Genomic DNA, 24,195 nt, shown 5'->3' with positions numbered 1-24,195 from the left:
TTTAATGTAATCGTCTAACGTTAAAAAAAATACAATTTAATATATATAAAAAATAAAGGATTTTCGCTAACCAGTGCCCTAGACATTGGTTAAAAAACTAAAAGTAAAAAATATTTATGATAAAGATCATAATGACAATATAAAAGAAGTCATCAACATCATAGTTTTACGCATCACATCTTTTTTCTTTTAGTTTTTTAATTAATACTAAGGACACTGTTACCATTTGGCCCAAAAAAAAATTAGAGAGCAATATCATAGACATGGCTTACTTAACTAATGAGAAAGAACCGGTTACGTACTGGGAGAAACGTAACAATCCAGTTTATACTTAAATGGGTCCGTCACACCCCTGCATGCCACAGGCACTACCAACATAATCAATGCTCTTCATTATTTCTTGTGATCATTCTCAACAACTACACATGATTTAAAAGGAAGACTAAATAAATAATACACTAAAAAGAGTAAATTGTATAGCTTATCATTTCTTAATCAAAATGGTGTTGGATCCCTTTCTTAGCAAAGGCCAAAATGTAAGAATTTGTAGCTTTTATTTAACTTTTACAACACACCAAAATGCGTTTTTCAATCTTTGGCTTGATGGAAAATGAGTTGTATATGTAAAAATTAGAAAAGGAGTTGATAATTAATGACACCAAAAACTCGATGAAATTAAACGTACTTGAACGAAGCAGTCATGCTGGTGGAGCCTTAGGAGGCTAGCATGCATACGGGGGTCTGAATTAGAGACATTTCTAATGACTTGATGTACAATAGGATGCACTCTTGGACATCTTTCCTTGTAAAATGAGGGGTCTAGTTGTGCATATGAAGAGAATGGTAGTGCTCCTAGCACAACCAATGCACAACACACAACACAGCTATTACTTGCTCACAGAGGAGACTCATTTTTTCGAGTTAATTTAAGTATACTGAACCTGTAATTGTGAGCAAGTATTTCAAATAATTTTCAATCATGCCACATAAAGGAAGAACGAGAAAATTGAGCAGAAAGATCTCGAGGATTTCAAGTGTAAGTAAAAGTTATGTATTTGATTTCATGTTTCAAAATTAAGTTGAAAAATCACCTAATCTAATTTTATGTTAATGTTCACATGGTTGGTTCTGTGTTGAAAAATTGACTATATATAGATTCAGAATTAATTTTGTGTTGAATTAAAACTTTTATAATGAGTTTACGTATCTCTCTTGAATTGTGTCTCCTCTCTTAGGTTATGAAGTTTTCTTCACTATTCACGAATCATACGACTTTATCTAGTTAAATTGGACCATCCTAATTCTCTGTCCTCACTCAATTGCATGTTTGAATCCAAACTTTAGTTACAACTGGCAAAATGTTCAACATGTGTGTTGGAACCACGAGGGTACAAGCAAATTGTGTGCACTAACTTTTTCAGATTTTTAACTATACTAGGGTGCATATCAACATATTATTGTAACTTTACATTCATTTGTTGTTAAAATAATAATTTTAATCCAATTAATACAGGTAGAAGATTAAAAGCAGCATAGATAATAATACTTGGTAACAAGATTCAGTAGTTCATCAACAAATACCCCAGCCTCTACTATGCTATCTTTTCACATGTTTATCTGCATGATATGACTTAGAATTCTCATAATATATATATTGACCAGATCTTACAAATAAAGTGATAGCATAGGTGACGCAGTGCACAAAAGTACAGACATATATATCATGGTCCACCGCAGGCACGAGCCATGTACGTGCCTATTGAACTCTTTATTAGGTACCTTTTAATCTCTGCATTTTGAAGCATACACTAACTTTTGTTTTTGTTAAGTTATTTAGATTGAGCTAACCATGCCATATTCTGATGATTCTTTGGTGGCCAGAGTGGCCAGTCCAGCAGAATTCCCATTAACAAAATTACATTGTTGTCTGATTTCTCCTTGAGATCCCGTTAGCACTCCAATGTTACCCATTTTTATCATTGAAGCCTTGAAGTTCTCAAAGAAAAGAGTTTGGTTACTGCTGAAGCTATTGACAATGGATATGGTATCGGCACCGGTTGTGGAAAACAGCTCTTGATCACTCTGAAGCAAGCCCTTGTGAACCTGAAGATTGGAGTAGTAGTTCTTGTCCAATGTGTCAGGTGTGGTTGGGTCAAAATTGGTGAGGTTAGTGCCAGGTCCACCATTGGGGCATATTGCACTAAGTGTTTGCAAGTAGGTTGTGTTAAGAGTTGGATCAGGGTTGCCAGTGTTGCTGAAATTGTATAATCGGTCGACGAAAAATCTGCACTGAGCTTTGCCAATTGTATGAGCACCTGAAAAGTGAAGGGTCAAAATGTGCTGACATTTTTTTAAAACTATAGAGATGAATTTTCTGTAGTGTGAAAATGTTCAAATGTACCTGAGAGTGCTACTAGATCAGTAGTGTTGAGACCTTGAACAGCAAAGGCATCTTTGAGTTGAGTAAGATTGAAGAATGGAGCTGGAAGATTTTGATTTGCAAGTGTTCTGTTTGCTGTTAAACTGTCCCTTCTACCCAATGGAACTTTCCAATCAGGACCATGAGCCTGTGGATGGTTGTAAATATAAGAAGGGATAATAAAGTAAAAGCAAAAGTCATACCTGTTAACTTAGACTTTGATTTAACACTTTAGTATATTAAGAATGTTGTAGTATGTAATTTTCAATGTCGGCTGCGAGTGGACTTTCCTTACTAATAATTTGTTTTAACTAATTCATCAACTCACTTTCATTTTCTCTGTCTACTTAAATGGTCAGTTAATTTATGAGCATATGTTTATGGGAGACCATAAAATTGATCTTAAAATATATGAAATATTAAGGAGAATCTTAGAAAAGATTGCTAATGAAATCAAAGGAAAGTGATTTTAAGAAGTGAAACCTCCTTTCTTATGTCAGTTAAGAATTAAAATTGACACATTCTAGAAACTAAAAGAATGAAAAGTTAAAATATTAGGCATACAATTTTGATAATATGCACATTAAGAAAACACACACTAAACATGGAGAAGGTCTAATCTTATAAAGTGGAAAGTACTAATGGCATCAAACATTTCAGAAGAAATTTATTTAAAAATAGAATGAGACATATATACCAGAACAGAAGATATCTCAGCAGCAAGGGCAAGAATATCAGCACAAGAAACAACACCAGGACAAGCATTTTCCACCGCAGTCTTGATCTGGTTCACAACATCCAAACCTCTTATTGAGTTGTTGTTTGGAAAAGCTTGTTGCTCACTTTCTATTGTGGCAGTGTTGTTCAACAAAATTGATGCATCACAGCCCTGCATGCCACAAGCATGAGAAACATCATCAACTTATTATTACCTGTTAACATATGACTTAAACTTAAGACTAAATAACACACTAATTGGCAGAAGAATTTGTGATACATTTTCAATCTTGTGCTGATTGAAAATGAGTTGTACTTTTAAAATTAAGTAGAAAAAGCTTAATTAGCTTAAAGTGAAAACTGATCAACGTATGTATGTGTAACAAAATAGAGTTAACAATCACACAAAACTTTGGAAAAGTGATGAACAAACATGAAACATACTTGAACAAAGCAGTCATGAAAGTGGAGCCTTATGAGACTAGCAAGCATTCGGGGGTCTGATTTAGAAACGTTTCTAACAACTTCACGTACAATAGAATGCACTGTGGGACATGTGTCCCTATAAAAGGAGGGGTCTAGTTGTGCATCTGAAGAGAATGGTAGTGCACCAACTAGCACAACCAATACACAACACACAACTGTTACTTTCATTTTTTCTATCAGTAATTTGTTCTAAATACTGTGCTGAAGCTGTTGATGAGGAGCATCTATTTATAGAGACACATGGTCCCTAAATGAATGCAATGTCCTCCATGCATTTCGTACTTCAGTGATTCAAATAATTTTCAATCATGCCACTTGAGAGGAAAACGTGTAAAGTCGTCAGAAAGATCTGGAGGGGATTTCATGTGTATGTGAAAGGTTAAATTTTGGCTATACTTTCAAATTGCTTCTCGAAATTACATCAGTTGTTGAGCATTTTAAGCCCTGGTATATATTTTAAAAACTTGACTTTACCATGACTTTCATTTTTACATATAGTCCTAATCAGTTTGATTTCTTTTAAAGTTTTATTTTAAAATGTGAATTTTTTTGTATAACCATTTATGATAATGTAAAAAAAAAGTTTAATAGAAGTTTCAATTCAATTTCTTAATAAAGCCACATTTGATTTTAATAATGTGCAAGGTGACTATAAGAAATAAAGTGAAAAAAAACTAAAATAAATGTCTTTTTATGAAATCAAGAACTGATATAATTTTTTTTTAAAATCTCATAAACTAAACTCTATAACTACACAGTACCTCAGCTAAAATCACAAAGTTTTAGGCTATGTTTGTTTTAACGTCAAAACCCTCCAAACGGACATTCAATGGCATTTCAATGCTTTCCGAGACAATGCTATGTGAGGGAAGCTCTAAAATGAGGTCCCTTACGTTCCATTCAACGTTTTCGCAAACACACACTTACTATCTAAAACAAGGGAACAAATATTAATTTGAGTAATTAATGAAACAAATGCTGAAAACTCTTTTTCTTAATACCTTATAAAAATATTAATTAAAAATAAATGTGTGCATAATGTTTTAAAAGCATAAAATTATTTAATATTTTTATTTGTAAAATTATTATATTAGTATCAGAAAATATTTTAATTTTTATTGAGGTTAACATTGTTAATTTTATAATTATTTTATATTTTAAAAGAAAGAAAATACCCAAATATTATTCTTGTCATTTTAAAATAACTATAATTAAAATCATTAAATAAATTATCAAGAAATTAACAACATTAACAAATAATTTAATTTTTTATATTAACATTTGTACTAAATAAGAAAAAAAATAAGATAACAGCATAACAGCTGTAACTAAATAAATTTATAGCATTAAAACTTGAAATGTAAGTTTTTTTTTTTTACGATTAAATAGAAAGATTTAAACGCCTTTTAAAAAAACCATAAGAATGTTTTAAATAATTATTGTTTTAAAATTGAAGAAAACATTGTATTCAACTAAAGATGCAGTATGTCTTAAATCAAGCAGTAAAGCCATCTTTATCCATAAAGTGAGAGGTAATTTTTAGAGAATAAAACACAATTATAGTTATGGATTAAAAATTTTAATAATCATAATTATAATATAGAGAATAAATTTTAAAATTATTAAATTTTAATTTTTTTGTCATAATTTTATTTTCTTAAATATACCTTACTCACTTTTAAGTTAGAAACAAAAGGGCAAATTAGATTTTCTTTTTTGTTGTATATATAAAAGCAAATGAGATGGATCCTTGTTTTTTTATAGAGACTAAAGTTTGTTTTCTTTTTGAGATGGAACAGACTTCTTTTTTAATTTTCCACGCGTTTTTTTGGGTTCTTGTCGATCCATTATTTGCAAAAGTTACTTCCGTTAAACATTTTAATTTTTAAAACTAGAAAACAGAGCAGGAGCCATTTCTCCATCATAATGGGTTTAAAGTCTTACAAGTGTGTTTGGTTTATTGTTAGAGAAAAAAGAATTGAATCAAAAGTTATGAATTTATATTTCTTACAAAACATACTTGAAAATATATATTCTTTCGAATTAACTTAAACCAAACACACACTTTATAAATAAATGCTTTCCAAAAAATACTTTCTCAGTTCCTATTTAGATAATTCTTTCTATAAATATTTATAGAAATAAATGAATAATTTATTTATAAATTAAAATCAACTATTATATCTACCTTTTAGAGAAGTTAAATGTAAAATATTTATATAAAAGTTAAACGGAAAGTCAAAATCATATCATTTTAAAATTAAATAGGATGTGTCACAAATTAAATCAGCCCATCTAAATTATAGGCATTGAATATAAGCCTGGCCAAGTAATTCATTTTTTATAAACTCAAAGGTACAAACGTGATAATTGATTGAAGATAGATAACGGGGGAAATTATCACAGAAGAAACACAATTCAATGATAACTTATATGAATTTATAATTATTATTCTTCCAAAAAAATTATCTATTTAAATTTTTCGATTTTATAATATCTTGAGGATGACATTGACAGGTCTTGGGTATAATTAGAGGTGGGCATTTGGTCAATTCTAACAAAATAATGATTTCAAATCATAATTTAAATAAAAGTATAAACAATATTTTTTATTAAGTCAAACCGTGGTTTGCTAATTATAAACCTGACACACATGAATCTTGAATAGCTGGAGTACGTTCGGGGATCTCTAGTTTGTTTTATTAGCATCTATATCTTCTTATGCCAGTTTAATTTCTTGAGTTTATGAGAAAAAACGCATAAAAAAAAAGTTTATGTGAGCAAGAAGACAAATGTATTAAAAGTAGGCAAAATCAAGATGGCTTGATGTTTAAGGGACACATTTTTAGAATTTTTTTTTCTTAATCCTCTTAAAAAAAGATTTTGACTAATTTAAAATTCAATTTAATCAAAACATAAGTAAAATCTGACCAACTCGAATGATTAAACCTTACTTATTATTATTATTATTATTGGAATTAAAATGCTGTGAATTATATAAACAAAATTAAAAATTAATATTTCAAATAAAGATTAAAAAAAGTTATATTGTCTTTGAGTTATGTGTAATATTTATTTTGAACTTTATTTATATATTTTGCTGTATAATATTTGGATTTAATTTTAATATATTAATAGTATAAAATTTTATATTATTATCTAATTATAAATTATTATGTATAACAAAATTTTTAATTCTTATAATAATTAATTTTGAAAATATATTGTTAATATTTTTACTTAATTAATAGTATAAAAATGTGGAATTATAAGATTGGTTTAGTGATTAAAGGAAGATATTGTGGGTTAGAATCTTTTTTTAATAAATTAATAGTTAATATTTATCAATAAATAAATAGTATAAAAAATATTACTGAAAACATGGAAATCAAACATATATTTTTTATGAATAAAACGGAAAATAGATATAATAATTATATTTGATCTCGTTTAAAAAATAAATTTTAACATATTTATTTTCAATTCTTATTAATTTAAAGATTTTCTTTACCGTTCAAGGCAACAACTAGTGCATATATGTATCAGTAGGACATGAACAAATCAACAATGAATACAGCTAAGTAACGTGTCAAACATAAATGACGAGAGACCAATTGGGGAAGCTTGCACCTCCTTGAAACTCTTGCTTCCAATAATTTCTAATGAATGTGAGGCATTGACTTACACTAAGTTTTATTATATAGTTATTTATTTTAAAAAAAAACTTAAATAAGAAGGTAAAAGGCTCGTAAATAAAACATAATATTTTTTTTAACAAAATCAAACATAATGTACGGGTATATAGCAACTCCTTTGGTCTAACAAAAAAAAATAGTCTATATCACAATATAATAAATCAAGATTTGAAATTTGATCACTACTAAAATAGATTTTACATTTAATATTTAAGTATGTCTCGAACAAAATTACACGTTAACAGAAAATACTTTAAAAAAATGTATACATATATGTTTGACATTACTTATGTTTATGTAAATACGAAAAGAATCCGAGTTTCGAGATCTTCGGGGAAGAAATAAAACCTACTTTTGTCGGTCTTGTTTGTCTGCCCAGCATATTGCTGAACTTTTTGCACAGAGAAAGAACATGGTGTGGTAAAAATGTGCTTGAGGCAGACACATGCATCTAACTTGGACTGCTAAACTTTTATTGGTGGGAAGAATATCTAGAACCATATGTGACATAACCCACTATAATAATTTATCACATTGTTTCAAAGTTTCCGTTAGGAACCGATCTAAACCTATAGACTTTTAGTGCCTCGGTTGCTAATATCTTACTCCATTGTCTAATACTAAACCAAGTGTACGTACGTGTCCAATCTGACATGAAGTTTTATTTTTGAATGTCAAAAAAGAGTTTGAAAAAAAACCGTTTCTAAAAGAAAAATCTTCACTTCTAATACTACTCGATCATTAGTTAACTTTCTATAAATTTCTTCTCTTTTCTTTTTTTTTGGATAGAAAGATTCGTTATCATAAATTTTAAGAGGAGCTTGCGGTACTAGAGTTTAATTTTGATATATTAAAATTTTTATATTATTAACTAATTACAAATAATTATATATGTAAATTTTAAAGAAACTATTGTAAAAGTTAAATTTTTTTATTTTTATTTTTATTATAATTTTATGGTTAAATAAAAGTATAAATATTCCTGATGAACAGACCACTTTAATCAGCTCTGTCTTAATTAAATTATTGCACACACAAACGTATGAGGTGACTCTTTATTTTAAAAATGTGAAAATTATAAATCCTAATTATATAATAATATATGTATAGTCGAAATTAAAAATTAATTATATTACATACTCGCTTAATAAATTGTTATATAACCACTTAAAAAATAATTTCATTTTTTAAACATTTAAATATAATTTACAGTCATATTTATTTTTTATTTACCAAAATAATCAAAGTTTTAACTTGATATGTTAGTATGTATATATATAACACATATACGTACCCAGATTAGATCAAGATTTGGCCATTACCCCTGAACCATATAATACCTCCCGCAATTCAACAATCAATTGGATAATATAAAAATATTATGAATCACTTCAACAAAGAAATTTGAAACATGATAAAAAGACAAAAGAGCAACAACCATCTAAAAATTGATTTTCCTTATATATTAATTGTTGCATATTCAACTTACTAGTGTTAGCTTGTGTACCGTGCAAGGCATGCCTTAATTAGAAGGAAAAAATACATAATCGTATGTTAATGATCTTATTCATACTTCTTAACGAAAAACCCAACTTATTTATATTTTATTCCAACAATCTCATTCTAGAGTATAAGTTTATTTCATATACTAAGCTTTCCTCACTAAAAAAAACTTTTTTAACTTCCGTTGATAGATGGCGTGGAAATCATTTTTACATTGGTTGTAATTTTAACTGGTAATTTTAACTGATGTAAGAAATGCATGTGTCAAAATTAAAGAGCATTTATTACATCAATTTTTATTAAATCAATGCGTAGGAAATATAGTTTGACATCAGTTTCTCTTAAAACCCATATAAAAGCAAATTTTGTTGTCGAGAGGAAAAGGTAAAAGAACAACAATGTATACTAATTTTGGTTGTGAGATGTATTATTCTTATAAATGATTTACAAAGTCAATCTTAACTTTAACATGGATTAAAAGTTTCTTTTCAACACAGACAACCAGCTAATAGGTCAACAATGAACATGCTCAAGAATGTTTGGGAATTTAAATCACTCACTGGCCTGACATGGCTCATGATGCAATGACATCTGATTATCATGTAATGCCGTGATCTAAATAAGGAAGACAGAATTCACATTATGATTTTCCACTTTATTGTATCACAAATAAAGCATGAATTATGATTTTAGCTTTGTACATTTGGTGTGGATGTTACTTGAGTCCATGTTCAATATCATGAATATGCTAAATGCGAAGTGATAACAAAAAACATATTTAAAGTCAATCAAAATACACTAGAAATAGTAATTAAAACCATAAATGTATCACACTTATTATATAGAGCACTAAATTTAATTTATCTAACATTACCGTCTTTTCAGAATAAAATTGGCTAATAAAGCATCAATACCTGATTTTATAATGAGTAAATTACATTCGTACCTTCTATGTTTTTTTTAAATTACATTTGATATTTTTTTTCTTTTTCATCCTACAAAAAATTTCTTAATTATTTAGCTCATATTATATTCAGACTTTCTTTCTTTTAAACACCTTTTAATAATTTAACAAAAAATAATCACATACTGGTTATATGACTTTTAATGAAAACTCATGTTAAAAATACTTTCATCTTTTTCCTCACACTGGCATCTATGTGTCTTTTCAAATTGCACCTCACATCCTTCCTTTTTAGTACCTTACAAAAAATTCCTTAATTGTTTGGTTCACATTACATTCAAACCCTCTTCCTCCTAAATATTGTTTAATAATCTAACAGAAAGTACATGTTGGTCACATGACTTTTAATGAAAATTTATGTCTAAAATATTATCATTTTCTTCCTCTTAACTCCTTAAAAGACATGACACCATTTTCAACTTGAAAATATTTTAACATTCCTCCTTCTTTTTCTTTTTTCTCTATTTGGATGTGAATTCAACTTATTGTTGGACGTGAACTCACCTTGTTGGTATGCATGTGTTAACATCCTTTCTTCTTCTTCTTTTTTTAGTTTAACTTTTTTTGTGCATGATAGGTTGTTTGGTTGTTATGTTTTTGTTGGACGTATTCTCAGTAATGCTTATTGATTGAATATGATCATTTGCTTCAAATTTTAGTATTTTGCTCATATATTTGTGTTTTTAACTCCTTTCTTTGAGATATTTATTTTTGATAACTAGGTGTTTGATATAATATCTCAATCAAGAATAACATCTTCTTCAAGTGTTAGCAACGTGAAGTAAGAGTCAAATATTAAAGAAAAAATTGTTATTGTCTTAAGAAAGGTCCATTCACAGGGTTAATTAATTTATTATTAAGTATTTAACAAAGATGTTAGGACAATTTCATCTGCTTATACATTTCAATTGACATTAGTTAACGATATTAATAAAATGAGAACAAAAGTAATGTAAAAAAGGGAGGGGTATTGAATGTAATTCGAGAAAAACACAAGAGATGCGAGTGTAACAAAGAGTTGGACCAATTTTGTCTGCTCATATATTTCAATTGATGTTAGTTAACAACATTAATAGAAAGATGATAAAAGTAATGTAAAAAAAGAAAAAAAAATATCGAATGTAATTTGAAAAAAAAGTAAGGAATGAGGGTGTAATTTACTCTTTTGTAATTGATTTAATTCTAGTGAAAAAATCAAGTTTCTCAAATATAAGCATACCTGTACAACACATAGGCACAGATACTTTCACAAGTAAGAATCCTCATCTGTCGAGGCTCTTTGCATTGGCATTTATCTCCTGTGCAAGTGCAAGCATTACCTTGCAACCCATTTTCAACAGGTTTTTCTGTCTGAATGACTGCACCAAATAGTTGAAATGAAATAGACACAAATTTTCTTGAGTTGCTAACAAGGTCTATGCCAAAGGAATGGAGACTACCACGGCTAATAGGTGACAAATTCATCAGATTGAGGGCTGCCAATATTTAGCTCTGTTTTCAAAGGTTTCAGCCTTGGAAATGTGTTGTTCCCAAAGGAATTACCCCAAAATTAAAAATTAAATCAAAATAATAATTTAAAAAAAAAATAGAAGAATCAAAATTAAAAAAAAAATACAAAATCAAAATTATGAATTAAAATTTACCAAGTTTCATTAATTTAAAAATATAAAAAAATAACTCATACATTTAATGGAAATCACATAAATTTCATCTAATAAGATAAATTTTATAAAAGAATAAATATTGAAAAATGTAACATTTTTCCTTCATGTAAAAAAAATCCTTAAAATATTACCGAGTTAATAGTTGTAAGTTGTCAGTTTTCACCAATTGAAATTAATGTTCACAGTGGCTAGTGTGATGTGTGGAACCCGCAAAAGCAAAGGCCAAAATTGCTGATTGCCACCAATTGAAATTAATGTTCGTATGTTATATTAAAAATTCAAGTGGTCCTGCTGAAATGACACGTGGGCGGCACACGACCAGGATTTGTTTATATAAATTTCATTGCCATTTACGTCATTAGAAAACATGGTGGACTGTTATCAACAATTATGTTGTATTGAAGTAAGTGGTGCTTTGCAAGCCCTAACACCGTGTTGGCAAGTTGTGTGGGGTTAGTCTAAAGACTTTTCAATTTTTCCACCCATTATTCATTTTGCTGTTTGTGGCTTGGACTTATCTTCCTTTTAATTTTGTCTTGCTTACTTTCTTGTACACTATTATTGGCGCCTTTAAAAGGTAAAGTCACTTATAATTTCTTTTTTTCTTTATTTTTACCTTGATATAGATATGAAAATTTATCGATTTTATCAATCATAAATAAAATTTGACTAATTATCCTTAATAAAATCTTTCTTTTTAATCATACTTTTTCATTTATAAGATATAAACTTCAAATCATATACTTAAATATTTTAACTCAATTTCACTCAAACCAATAAAATGTTGTAATAAAAATACCTATAATAATATTATGACTAAGTGTTCATTAGGAATAAGATATATCTTAAGGCTCCACGAATACTTACAGTAGTTCTTACGGATTGTTCACTAATAAAGTGACTACATGGGTAGTGAGATTAAAAGACGTCCTTGTGAAATATAAATATCATCCTTACCCACCTTTCTTTATATAAATAATACAAAAGAAGAGCTTCAAATGATTATATATACCAAATAGGTTGAACATAGAGATAAATTATTTTAAACTCTTTAGTATCTTATCTTTGATTTTTACGGATTATATCTATATATATATATATATATATATATATATATATATATATATATATCAAAGGATTATTTCTTGTTGAGATTTATTTTTAATTATAATAATTATAAAATTCGAAGTATATAATTAGTGAACTAAACTTAACAATAGCTTATTCTTCTTTTTTACACATGAAGTGAATGGTCAAGGAAACATTTTGGATTAAATGCGAACTAACAGTTAATTATTATTTTTTTGAAAAAATCCAGATGAAATATTTCGGTCATTTCTCTTATATAAAGAAAAAGAAAATGTAGGTCCACCTATGAAGATTTCTTTTAAGCTGGTATCACTATTAGATGCATGACAATCTGGTCTATATATAAGCCCAATTAATGGAAAAATATAATTTATAGTTAATGAAACACTTAACTAATTAATCATAAATTAATAATGGTTCATTATAAATAAAATATTGCCTGCTACTTTTTCAATAGCTTACCTTTTTAGTTATGCCACATTAATATACACATGATTGATAATATTTTAGTCTCAGGATCTTTTTCAAAACTTGGGGCTCAGTAAGAAATTGGTTATGAACACTGCATGATTCAAAATTAAAAAAAGAAAGTGTAACACAAACACAGTACACAACAAGTAGTGGCGGGCACATGGCATGAATGTGCCTATAGCTTCTTTATTTGTGGTCTCTAATCACACCATTTTAAGTGAAAACTATTCATCCTAATCCATTTAGATTGAGGTAACCATACCCTCTGTTGATGATTCTTCTGAGGCCACACTAGCAATATCAACTTCAACAGATTTCTTGTTAACAAAGTTACAATGTTTTCTGATTTCTCCTTTCTTCCCAGTGAGCACACCAATGTTACCCATCTTAATCATTGAAGCCTCAAAGGCGTCAAAGAAAACTTTCTGGTCACTGCTGAACCTGTTGACAATGGGGATGGTATCGGCACCAGGTGTCGAGAACAGCTCTTGATCACTCTGAAGCAAGCCCTTCTTAACCTGAAGATTGGAGAAGTAGACCCTGTCAATTTTATCAGGAGTGACAGGGTCAAAATTGACAAGGTTGTTAGGTCCACCATTGGGGCATATTTGGCGCAATTGTTGTAAGTAAGTTGTGTCAAGAGTTGGATCAGGTTTGCCAGTTCCACTGAAATTGTACAATCGGTCAAGAATGAAATTGCAGTGAGCTCTGCCGAATGTATGAGCACCTGAAATTGAATCTTGTGTGAATCATATACTAATCAATCCATCATGGACTTTCTTTTTCCTAGAGTAATGTTAATTTATGGTTTCATTAATAATATATCCCTTTGAATCTAATATATTACCTTACCCTGAATTTCAAGAAATTCCTTATTTATTATTCTTATTATTTTAATTGTTGCAACATATAGGATGAATTTAATTGGGAAAAAAATTCTTACCTGAGAGTGCAACTAGATCAGTGGTGTCAAGACCTTGAACAGCAAAGGCAGATTTAAGTCGAGATAGGTTGAAGAATGGAGCTGGAAGGTTTTGATTTGCAAGGTTTCGGTTTGCTGTTAAACTATCTCTTCTTCCCAATGGAACTTTCCAATCAGGACCACCACCCTATATTAATACATACTTGTAAGATATAGTATCATTTTAAGACCAATAAAGTAAAAGGTGTTCTTAATTGAACATGACTAATAATAATATAGACTTTGAGCTATGTAATAATCAATGTTAGAAAAAGATCATGATGGCATTTAAATATGATTAGAAGGAGTAACTCAGAAACCACCTTAGACATATCATTTCTAATTGATTGCAACCTTTTGGTTAGTATACTTTATGATAATGATTCTATCTAAACTCTACTCTCGAAATTAAATATTTGTCAAACATTGAAACATATATATAATGTGATTTTATTCTCAGCACAGAAGCAAAATGAATAAGAGATAGCATTAATTTATACCAGAACAGAAGATATTTCGGATGCAAGGGTAAGAATATCAGCACAAGAAACCACGCCGGGACAAGCCTTTTCCACTGCTGTCTTAATGTCGTTCACAACATCCAAACCTCTTAGTGAGTTGTTGTTTGGCAGAGCTTGTTGCTCGCTCTCTATGGTGGCAGTGTTGTTCAACAAAACTGATGCATCACATCCCTGTAGCATGCCACAAAAATCAATAACATAATCAATTCATATTTCTTGTTCATTCTCAACAACTACATATATGATCGATCGACATCAATTGGTAAATCAACTTCTGATTGATCAGATTTTAGAGTGATTGAAAAAGGGAACATGTTCTCACAGAAGATGACATTCCTTGACGTGAAGATAATTGAATTTTACTATTTTAATTTTCAACTATGAGTTTAATATTTATATATTATTCAACCATAAATTACTGCTTTAATTACTTGAAGACTTTTTACACTGATAGTACATCACTCTTTTTTCTTTAACTATATTTATTCAAACAAAAAAAAAAACAAAACAATGACAGAGGGTTCAAAATAATATATAGGTAAAGAATAAGTGATGTAATTCTTAATAATTTTCACAATATGGATCGAAAAGAAGAAAAGTGGAATATAAAATAAATGATACAGTGAAGTAAGACAGAGAAAGAAATATTGTAAAAAAAATATTATAAAATTAGTGAGGAAAAGTAAAAAAAGAAAAAATTTGGAGCTTTTAATTTTGGAAACTAGCTTGTCCATTATGAAAATCTCATCTGACACTTTTTCATACTTTATTCTTCTCTTATGTTATTTTTTTAATCCTATCATTTCACTTATTACGTTTATCTTTGTTTTTCTCTCTATGAATGCCCGGGAATCAAACGTTATAAATATTCTTAAGAATCATGAAAAAAAAGGAGGTCATAATGAGATGAGATTGAATCATACGGAAAAGGAGGTTATATAACATAGCCCACCAGTACTCCCTCCATAAATTAAACCCTTCAAAGCACCAATGGTTGAGAATGAAAGTGGTCCCATGCATCATGCATTGCATCATGCATAATACTATTATTTATTAGAAGTGGTGAGTGGAGGCCTCCAAAAGACCTGTCCTTTAAGATCAGGGAAATGGTGGTATTTTCTGATATCTTATAGTGTATGATTTTCACGTATATCTTGCTAAAACAAAGACATGTGGCTAAAGTGCACGGTCAAATTTAGTTATGTATGACCCATTGATATAGATATTTTTGTTGTTTATTCCCTTGAAAATTACTTGCAAGGGATAGACAAATACACATACATATTATATGATTAGCAGATAAAACTTAAAAGAAATAATAAAAGTGAAGAAGTCACTTGAAACTTAGTTAAAAATGATGATGAGTAAACGTACTTGAACAAAGCAGTCATGAAAGTGAAGTCTAATGAGACTAGCAAGCATACGGGGATCTTTCTTTGAAACGTTCCTGACGACTTCACGAACAATGGAGTGAACCCTGGGACAAGTGTCTCTGTAAAAGGAGGGATCTAGTTGTGCATCTAGGGAGAGTGGAAGCACTCCAAGCACAACCACTACACAGCACAAAGCTGTCACTGTGAGATGGAAAGACTTCATTTTTCTCTCTCTCTGCCTTGTTCTTTGTTTTTGCCACACTTGACCAGCCTTTATTTATAGACCCAATTCACCATAATGGATATTGCATGTTCCCGTCGGCTACGGACGAATAATTTGAAACGATGCTTCACTCTCTCTTTCGTATTGTCTTTATCTCGTTTAGTTTTCTTTTTATTTACATCTATCATTTTTCTTTTATATATATTTTTCTCCTCTCTCTTGTACAAGAAGAGATTAATAAAACACTCCATGAGAAAAAGATAACAAAAAATGGGCTAAAGTAATTTAAACATATTCAACGAAAGCTACAAAAGACACGAGAATATATATATTACATGATTTTTAATAAAAACAAAGTCCATCTAATAAAAATATTTTATGAATATAACAATTTTCCTTAAAACTCTTTCAGTTCCTAAATTTTAACTTTTTTAAGCATTAAAGCTAACGAAATTTCAATTTTTTTTATAAAAATATTTATTTACATGTAATATTTTATATTTGTATGTATTTATAAATAGAAAAAATATTTTATATACAATATAATACATTGTTTTTAATAAAAATTGTGTATTATTGATTATTAATTTTGGTTTGAAATTTGAGGAGTGTTTTTTTTAATGGAAAATTCGAGGAGTGTAGGTGCTAATAATATATTCAACACTAATAGTATTTTTTATTAATTAATATTTTCTGAATTTCACTAATTTAAAAATAATCAGTAAGTCGTATACTGGTATTTAATAAAAACAAAGTCCATCTAATAAAAATATTTTATGAATATAACAATTTTCCTTAAAATATTACCAAGTCTGTTGCAGTGCGTAGCTAGTGCTAGTGTCATGTGTGGACCCTATAAAAGCGAAGCCCGCTATTGCTGATTGGCACAAAATCGAATAAAGTTTAGTATTCCTATATATATATATATATATATATATATATATATATATATATATATATATATATATATATATTCGTATATGAATTAATAATATAATAAAATCAAGTGGTCCTGATGAGGTGACACGTGGGCGGCACGACCAGGATTTGTTTTCACAATCTAAATTTTCTTGGCATTTACGTCATTAATTATTTGCTCCAAATGGCATGGTGGGAGTATGTTATTCAACAAAGCATTAGTAGTGTTGTATATAAAGTAAGTCGTGCTTTGCAAGCTCTAATAATAACCAGTTATGGTTTAGTCTATGGAGTTTTCAAATTTTTCCACCCATTTATTTCGATGTTTTTTCCATGGATTTCTCTTGGTCTTCTCTTGCATTATTTGTTCAACCGCTGCTTACTTTCTGGTATAGTCATTATTGCCAACTTTAAACATCAGGTGAAGCCATTTATAACAATATAAAGTAAAACATGTGGTATGAAATAAAAAATAAGCTTGTCGATCTTTACTTTTTACTTAAAATTAATATATCTCAAAGTTAACTCATTTTATCAAAGAACGTGAACGTTGAAGAGTCAAATTTGGAAGGTAGATTGGGTTTAGCAAGTTTTATATATTCTATGCAAGTGGCCATCAAAATTATTGTTCTGTTTACCATCCAATGGGTAAATCAATTGACATGTAAGTATTTGATTTGAGCAAAATTATCTTTAAAAAAGGATAAATGCTATTTGCACCCAAAAAAAAATATTTTGTTTAATAGAATGATTATTTAAATTAAGTAGTAACCATGATATATTTTATAACTAAATAAAACATTTGCAAGTCATGAACCAAGAGAAAAGTATGAATACCTAATTGACAAATATTATTTCTTTGTTTTTTCTTTAATTTTTTTACTAAATTTAAATAAAATTGGTGATTTTTTAAAAATCAAAACAATATTTAGAGCATATGCTCTATAAATGTAGCCGATGAATACAATTTAACTTTCTCATCGTAGAGATATGGATATTAACTCTAGGCAGTTCGTACAAGAGCTGACTTTTGTCTGCAGAAAAGGACATCACGTGGTAAGTTGCTTGCTTCATACAGATAACTTGGACAACTGAGACTTCTTTTTTGATATATGAATTGAAGAAATAGTCATGTAATATTCAATATTGTAATGCTCCTACCACATGCTGATATGGTAGTTAAATAGACTAATTCAACATTTTTTAACTTGTCAAAATATTTTGTTAAGTTAGATTAAACTCATTTTGATAATAAATTAGGATTTTCCCAACTCAATAATCCTATATAGGTGAATTGCGGGTTAAATTAGGTTAGCTTGTCGAAACTTTTTAAGAAAAAAAAACTTAAAAGAATGATCCATGAGTTGACCAAAAAAATAAACAAAATTAGAAAGAAAAAACATGAATTTAATTATAAAAACATAATTATAACAATTATATATTGATTAATCTATCAAAACATTCAACGCTTAAAATATCAAATGCATCCACAATTGACTTTAAAAGCAAATATCAGAAACATTAAACTTTAACTTATTTTTAAAAGAAACTACAAAAATAATAATGGGTTACAGTAAACACAAATTTTTATTTATTTATTTTAAAAGGAAAACTTTTTAATCCAACCGAATTTACTCTTAATTTATAGAAATGGACTAAATTTAGTTGGATTCATTTTAAGAAGAGGCCTAACTTGTCCCTTTGCCACCCCTATTGATAGCGAAGTTCGGCTAAAAAGTACTTAAGATTTTAGACAAAAAAAACACATTATTAATAATATGGAATATGTTTTAAAAAAAATCCTTTCCATACAAAATCAACTATTCAATTTCTTTAGAAATTAATTTTCTTCAATTGATAAAATAAATTTTTTTAATATATTACCGGGCATATTTTAATCTAAATAATATTTTATTAAATTATTAAAAAAAATATTTCTTTAAAAGTTACAAGTGTAATAAAAGTAAACGTTAATAGTAAATTAGAATATATCTAAGTAATTGATTTTAGGTTAGAAAATTGATTTTAGATTATTTTTGAGATGCTTAATTTCACATGGAAGAATAGTTCATAATTAATTATTAGTCTAAAACTAATTCTGAATTGAAACAATTTTAGATAACTTATGCATTAGATAAAAAAAATATACTAAATTTTATTTTTAACTTATTTTTATGATAAAAACATACAAATATAAATTAATCAGTCGTTTAATACATACTGAAATGACTATTCAGTCGTTTGTCCACGACAAATTTGTTATATATGCCAACGTACGCAACCATGTATATTCTCTAGTGCACGAGAGAATATGCCAAAAAAATAGAGCTAGCTGTTCTGCTTGATACCATATGTAAAGCAAAGATATCTTCACTATATTCATAAATCGGTAACACATTTAAGGTTTTTATACTTTATTATAATGTCTGTGTTGATTTGGATTAGAGCCCTCCCCCTCTCCAATAATAATTAATAATAGCATAATTGCTTTATTCATTATTAAAAAATTCATTTTTTACCAGAAATCCTCCTAACGACAATGTGACAATTTTATAATTAAAAGAAATTAATAATTTTTTATGCTTATTAGTGAATGTTGAAGTCAGCATTAGAATGTTTTGCAACTTAATTATTTCTTAACTCAGGTGGGGTCCTGTAGTAGTTATCAGCATTAGACTGATCAATCGGCTAATTTGCATCTTATTGGTTTAGCTGGATTTCTAATAGAACAAGCATATGCTTCTTATCTTTTGTCTAACTGTTTACTTAGTGGAACATCTTCTGTCTAACTATTTATTCTACTTTTTAAACTTTCCCTTATTTGAGTTTTTCTTTTAGATAGAAGTTGCCATGATTTAAATTTACTTCCTTCAGGACATACGTAAAAATAAAGTAAAGTAAATATGAAAACAATTTATTTATAATTAAAAGAAAATATATTTATATTTTTTATAAGATTATTTTATTAATGGAAAATTTTTTAATTTAATAACCTTTCCAATAAATAAATATTGTATTTATCACTATCTTAAACATGAGAAGAAATATTTTTATTTATAAAAACATGAATGCAATTTTGGAAATAACATAATGAGCTGAAAAAACAAAATGGAAGAGGGAAGTTAATTCATTTTTTTTCTCTTTTTACTTCACCTGATCATGCTTTTATTTGTTTTATTAATTTTTTCTTATAATAATCTTTTTTTATTTTATTTATTGTTTAAAAATATAAAGAAAATAATATTTTTGATATTTTATTATATCTATATATTTTTTAATAATATTACTTTTATTATATCTATAACAAAAATAATATTTTTAACTTTTTTAACTTTTTTTTAAAAAGACATTTTAAGATTTTCATTTGAAAAATCGTCTTAGAAAGTGTAGATTTTAAGATAGTTATTTGAAAAATCATTTTAGAATCTTTAAATTTTTTTATTTTTTTTAAAAAACGAGAATTCAAATATGATTTTCCAAAAATCATCTTAAAAAGTCAATTTTTTAAGATGCAATTTTTTAAAAAACTATCTTAAAATAAAAAGAAAACACATTTTAAAACGATTTTTAAAATAAAATCGTCTTAAAAGAATATCATTTTAAATATTAAAAGGATAACTTTCTAATACAGTTTTTTAGAATTATCATAAAAATGAAAATAGATTTTATAACGTTAGATACAACTGACGATCAAAAATCACTTAAAATAACCATGATAGTAGCACTATTTTCCGGTAGTGACTATATGTATATCCTAGTGACCATATAATTATAAAAGTCTAACTATTATATGTTGTGGTAAACAACAGATGAGGTATCGAAAGGACAAGAGAAAACAACTCTAAATTATAAGTTGATACATGGCGGCTTTGGCTGCTTCTTTCCATTAAAAAAAAAAATAGTTGACACATTAATTATAAATAGGAAACTTCTATATTTAAAAAACTAATTGTCGGTTGTATTTGGATTGGTTTTTTTCACTACATCTCTTTAACAACTTTTAACATTTTTAAGTAAATGTTTGTTTTATGTTTTTTTTTGTATAAAAAAATGAGAGTATGGATTAATAATAAAAAAAGGGAGTTGTCGATAAGTAGTTACATAATATATATATATATATGAGACAACTTCAATCTTGTTTCTAAAATTTTACTGAGAATGTAATTAACGTCTTATTGACGTTGGATTAGACTAATCCACATAAGATATGGAAGGTTCAATTTTAAATAAAATGTTCATTAAAATAATTATTAAAATATGAGAAAAAATTTCACTATTTAAATTTGATAACGCCATACAAAATTAACAATAAAGTTTAATGAATTTTAAACAAATAGTAAATGTTGAATAATATAACATCATGCAAATTAATTATAAATGAAATAAGTACCGTACTTCTTGACACTAAATTTTTTATTAGTAAAAAACTACAAATGTTTTCGAAATTACACTTATCATTAAACCAGTCAAAACAATAATTTAAAATTCAATGATTCAACCAGTATCAAATTGGTTTTAATAAAATACCGATAACAATCAAATAATATATAAAATAATATTTATAAAACATCATATTATAACCTTATAATACTAAAAGTTAAAAACATAACGTAGTCTATAGGTTCTAATTAGCATCTAGAGTACATATAAACGTTCAAATAAAATATGTTGTAATACTTAAGTTGAAGTTTTAACAATATACATAAACATTGATTAATAATAACAAGTTTATATTTGGAACAAAAAAGAACATGGCAAATAATTTAGGTTTTTTCTTACTTTTTTAAGAAAAAAAAGAAGAAAATGATCGATGTTATATTAAGCATTTTTTTATTGACCCGATGTAAATCGTTTTTTTTTTTGTTGCATTTTTTTATTAATTTGAACGGGTCAGGTGACTCGCTCACCTATTTTAATGGTCTATTTCTTGTTAAATTTCTGGTGAAGTAATTTTTGACAATTTTTAATGACAAAAAAAATGTTAAATGTTTTTCAAACTTGTCCACTAAAATTTTCTAGTGGTTAAACTGCCACAAAATAAACCGTGACAAAAAATTAACACGTAACACTCATAGTTACAGTCACGTCTTTCATTAATGACAACACTTAACGGGATAGACAAAAAATGTTAACGAGCATAAATTTCAGGGATTAGGAATATTCATTAATTTTTTGTTTAGGAATTAAAAGTAAAAACTCGAAAAAAATGAGGGAAAAAAACAAGATTAACCATTTATTATATATTGCATTTCTGTATAGAATTTCAAGCCATATTTGTCTATGTCTGGGATTTATATGTACAGATTCTCTGGTTAGCGCGATGGGAAGCACGATGATCTAAGACAAGATCCGTGTAAGATAGAGTAGAAAGTACTAAAAGTAGTATTAATCCAATACTGCTAGTAGATTACACGTAAAATTCTGTAATATGTGTGGAACACTGCGCTAATAACAACATATTAAGATTGTTGCACCCCACGTTTATTATACAGATTTCCTTATGACATGTTAAAAAAATGGGAAACAATTAATATTACAATAGGAAATTAGTGAAACGACAAGAGAAACGATCCAAGCTATATATTTTAATTTTAATTCTTTAACATTATTATTTATGAGGCTTTCTTTAACTAAGCCCTTTTATTTAGCATACGGGCAGCTTTGATCTAACACGTAGCACTTAGCACGAAGCAAGGATTTGGTTTAGAACTTAATTACTTGGAGTTGACCGTGCATGTTTTATATTGATATTTTATAATATTATAATAGTTTTTTATGCTACTATAGTTATTTATTATTTAAATTTTAATTAATAAAAAAATTATCATAATAAATAATAATATGATAAAAAATTATTTCGTATGTTAATATAAAATCCTCTTAGAATGAGAATGTATACATGCATTAAACTTTTTTGTTACTACCACTATAAGCTTTAGTTGATTACTCTCAATTTAATGCTACTACCCTAATCAGTTTGTACTATAAGTCATTGTTACTTCTAACAGAATTTAAATTCAAGTTAATTAATATAACCCATTCAATGTTAACTAATGTTGAATACTTTTCTTTCTTTCTTTTTTCTTGGGTATTATCCCTCTGATCTCTCTGATTGCTCTCTCTCTCTGTCTCTCATTTTTAAAATTATAGATCCCTCATGTATTCTACTTGTTTTTAAATAGACATGCAATTCAGCTGCAACATATACTATATGCTAAAGGACTTACAAATTAAGCCAAAGTCTTGTTTGAGTTCTGATTTTTAAAATTCGTTTTACTTTCTTCCATCACGGATCCTTTCCACTTTAAGAAAAAATAAATAAAGTGGAGTGTCCAGATTAAATATCTTACAATTCATACATATTTTTCCAATATTTTATATATTAAAATTAAACAAGAGCTGAGATTTCATCCATTTTTTTTAAAAAAATGGTGAGAATCTTCTTCCCCCTTCATCCATCGTGGTGCCAACTTATACACAAGAGGAAGTTTGCTAACCTCTAAGTCGTCTCTCAAACATGTTTTGTTCATTATTTTCAACTAATATTTTTTGAAAATTTGAAAAGTTTTAGATTACATTCAAAACACGTTTGTCAGAAATGTGTTCATTTAATTATTAGTATAATTAAAAAATGACTTAATTACACTTTTGATCCTCCAAATTTAACATAATCTTTGGGTTCCTACATTTTAAAATAAGTTGATAGTTTGGTTTTATGATATATATGATTTATTTAATAATAGAAAATATGTATACTATTTTGATACTCCATTTAAGTGTTATATATTATAATTTTCGCTCATACACTGTCAAAAGTGGAAACTTTAATAGTGATTTCATGATATAAAAGATAGACATGCCAGTAAACTAGGGAATACTTCCAACACTTCCTTACACTTAATCTGAAATGTAAAATTACATTTCGAAAATGTCTTTCCAGAATATAAATTTTTACATTCTGGAAATGTCTTTCTTGAATTAAGTGTTTTGGAAGCTTAAAAAAGTGCAGAAAGTAAAATTGGAGGAGCAGAAAGAAAGTAAATGCCGATAAACCAAAGAACAAAGAATGAATGCAAAAGTTCAGCACCAACACAAAGAGTCAACACAGGTAGTAGAAGAAATGAAAAAAAGGCTGGCCCACATCAACAAGAAACACCAGACGCTAACGCCATAAGCAAAAAACCCACCATA

At 27.8% G+C, this 24,195-nt stretch overlaps 1 protein-coding gene across 1 annotated transcript; it reads right to left on the bottom strand.

Moving 5' to 3' along the window:
* Positions 1–1,627: 1,627 nt before the first annotated feature.
* LOC114388171 lies at positions 1,628–16,188 on the bottom strand. The gene is made up of 8 exons (XM_028348504.1): positions 15,865–16,188; positions 14,470–14,661; positions 13,952–14,117; positions 13,254–13,735; positions 3,581–3,811; positions 3,117–3,308; positions 2,402–2,567; positions 1,628–2,315 (listed from the first exon to the last, which is right to left on the bottom strand). The coding sequence occupies exons 1-8, from the start codon at positions 16,084–16,086 to the stop codon at positions 1,834–1,836; spliced, it is 2,133 nt and encodes a 710-aa protein (XP_028204305.1). The 5' UTR covers positions 16,087–16,188; the 3' UTR covers positions 1,628–1,833.
* Positions 16,189–24,195: the final 8,007 nt, after the last annotated feature.

This window comes from Glycine soja, chromosome 15 (genome assembly GCF_004193775.1).
Source record: "Glycine soja cultivar W05 chromosome 15, ASM419377v2, whole genome shotgun sequence".
Classification (NCBI taxonomy): Eukaryota; Viridiplantae; Streptophyta; class Magnoliopsida; order Fabales; family Fabaceae; genus Glycine; species Glycine soja.
Note: the sequence above shows the minus strand (reverse complement) of the source record. Positions and strands in the feature narration are given on the sequence as shown.

What these genes read in the sequence shown, in the direction of transcription:
- LOC114388171 (XM_028348504.1), bottom strand. Translation starts at nt 16,086, where the DNA reads ATGAAGTCTTTCCATCTCACAGTGACAGCTTTGTGCTGTGTAGTGGTT. An exon ending in TTCATGACTGCTTTGTTCAA is followed by an intron (nt 14,662 to 15,864) that starts GTACGTTTACTC and finishes GGCATGCTACAG; the next exon opens with GGATGTGATGCATCAGTTTT. An exon ending in TTCATGACTGCTTTGTTCAA is followed by an intron (nt 3,309 to 3,580) that starts GTATGTTTCATG and finishes TGTGGCATGCAG; the next exon opens with GGCTGTGATGCATCAATTTT.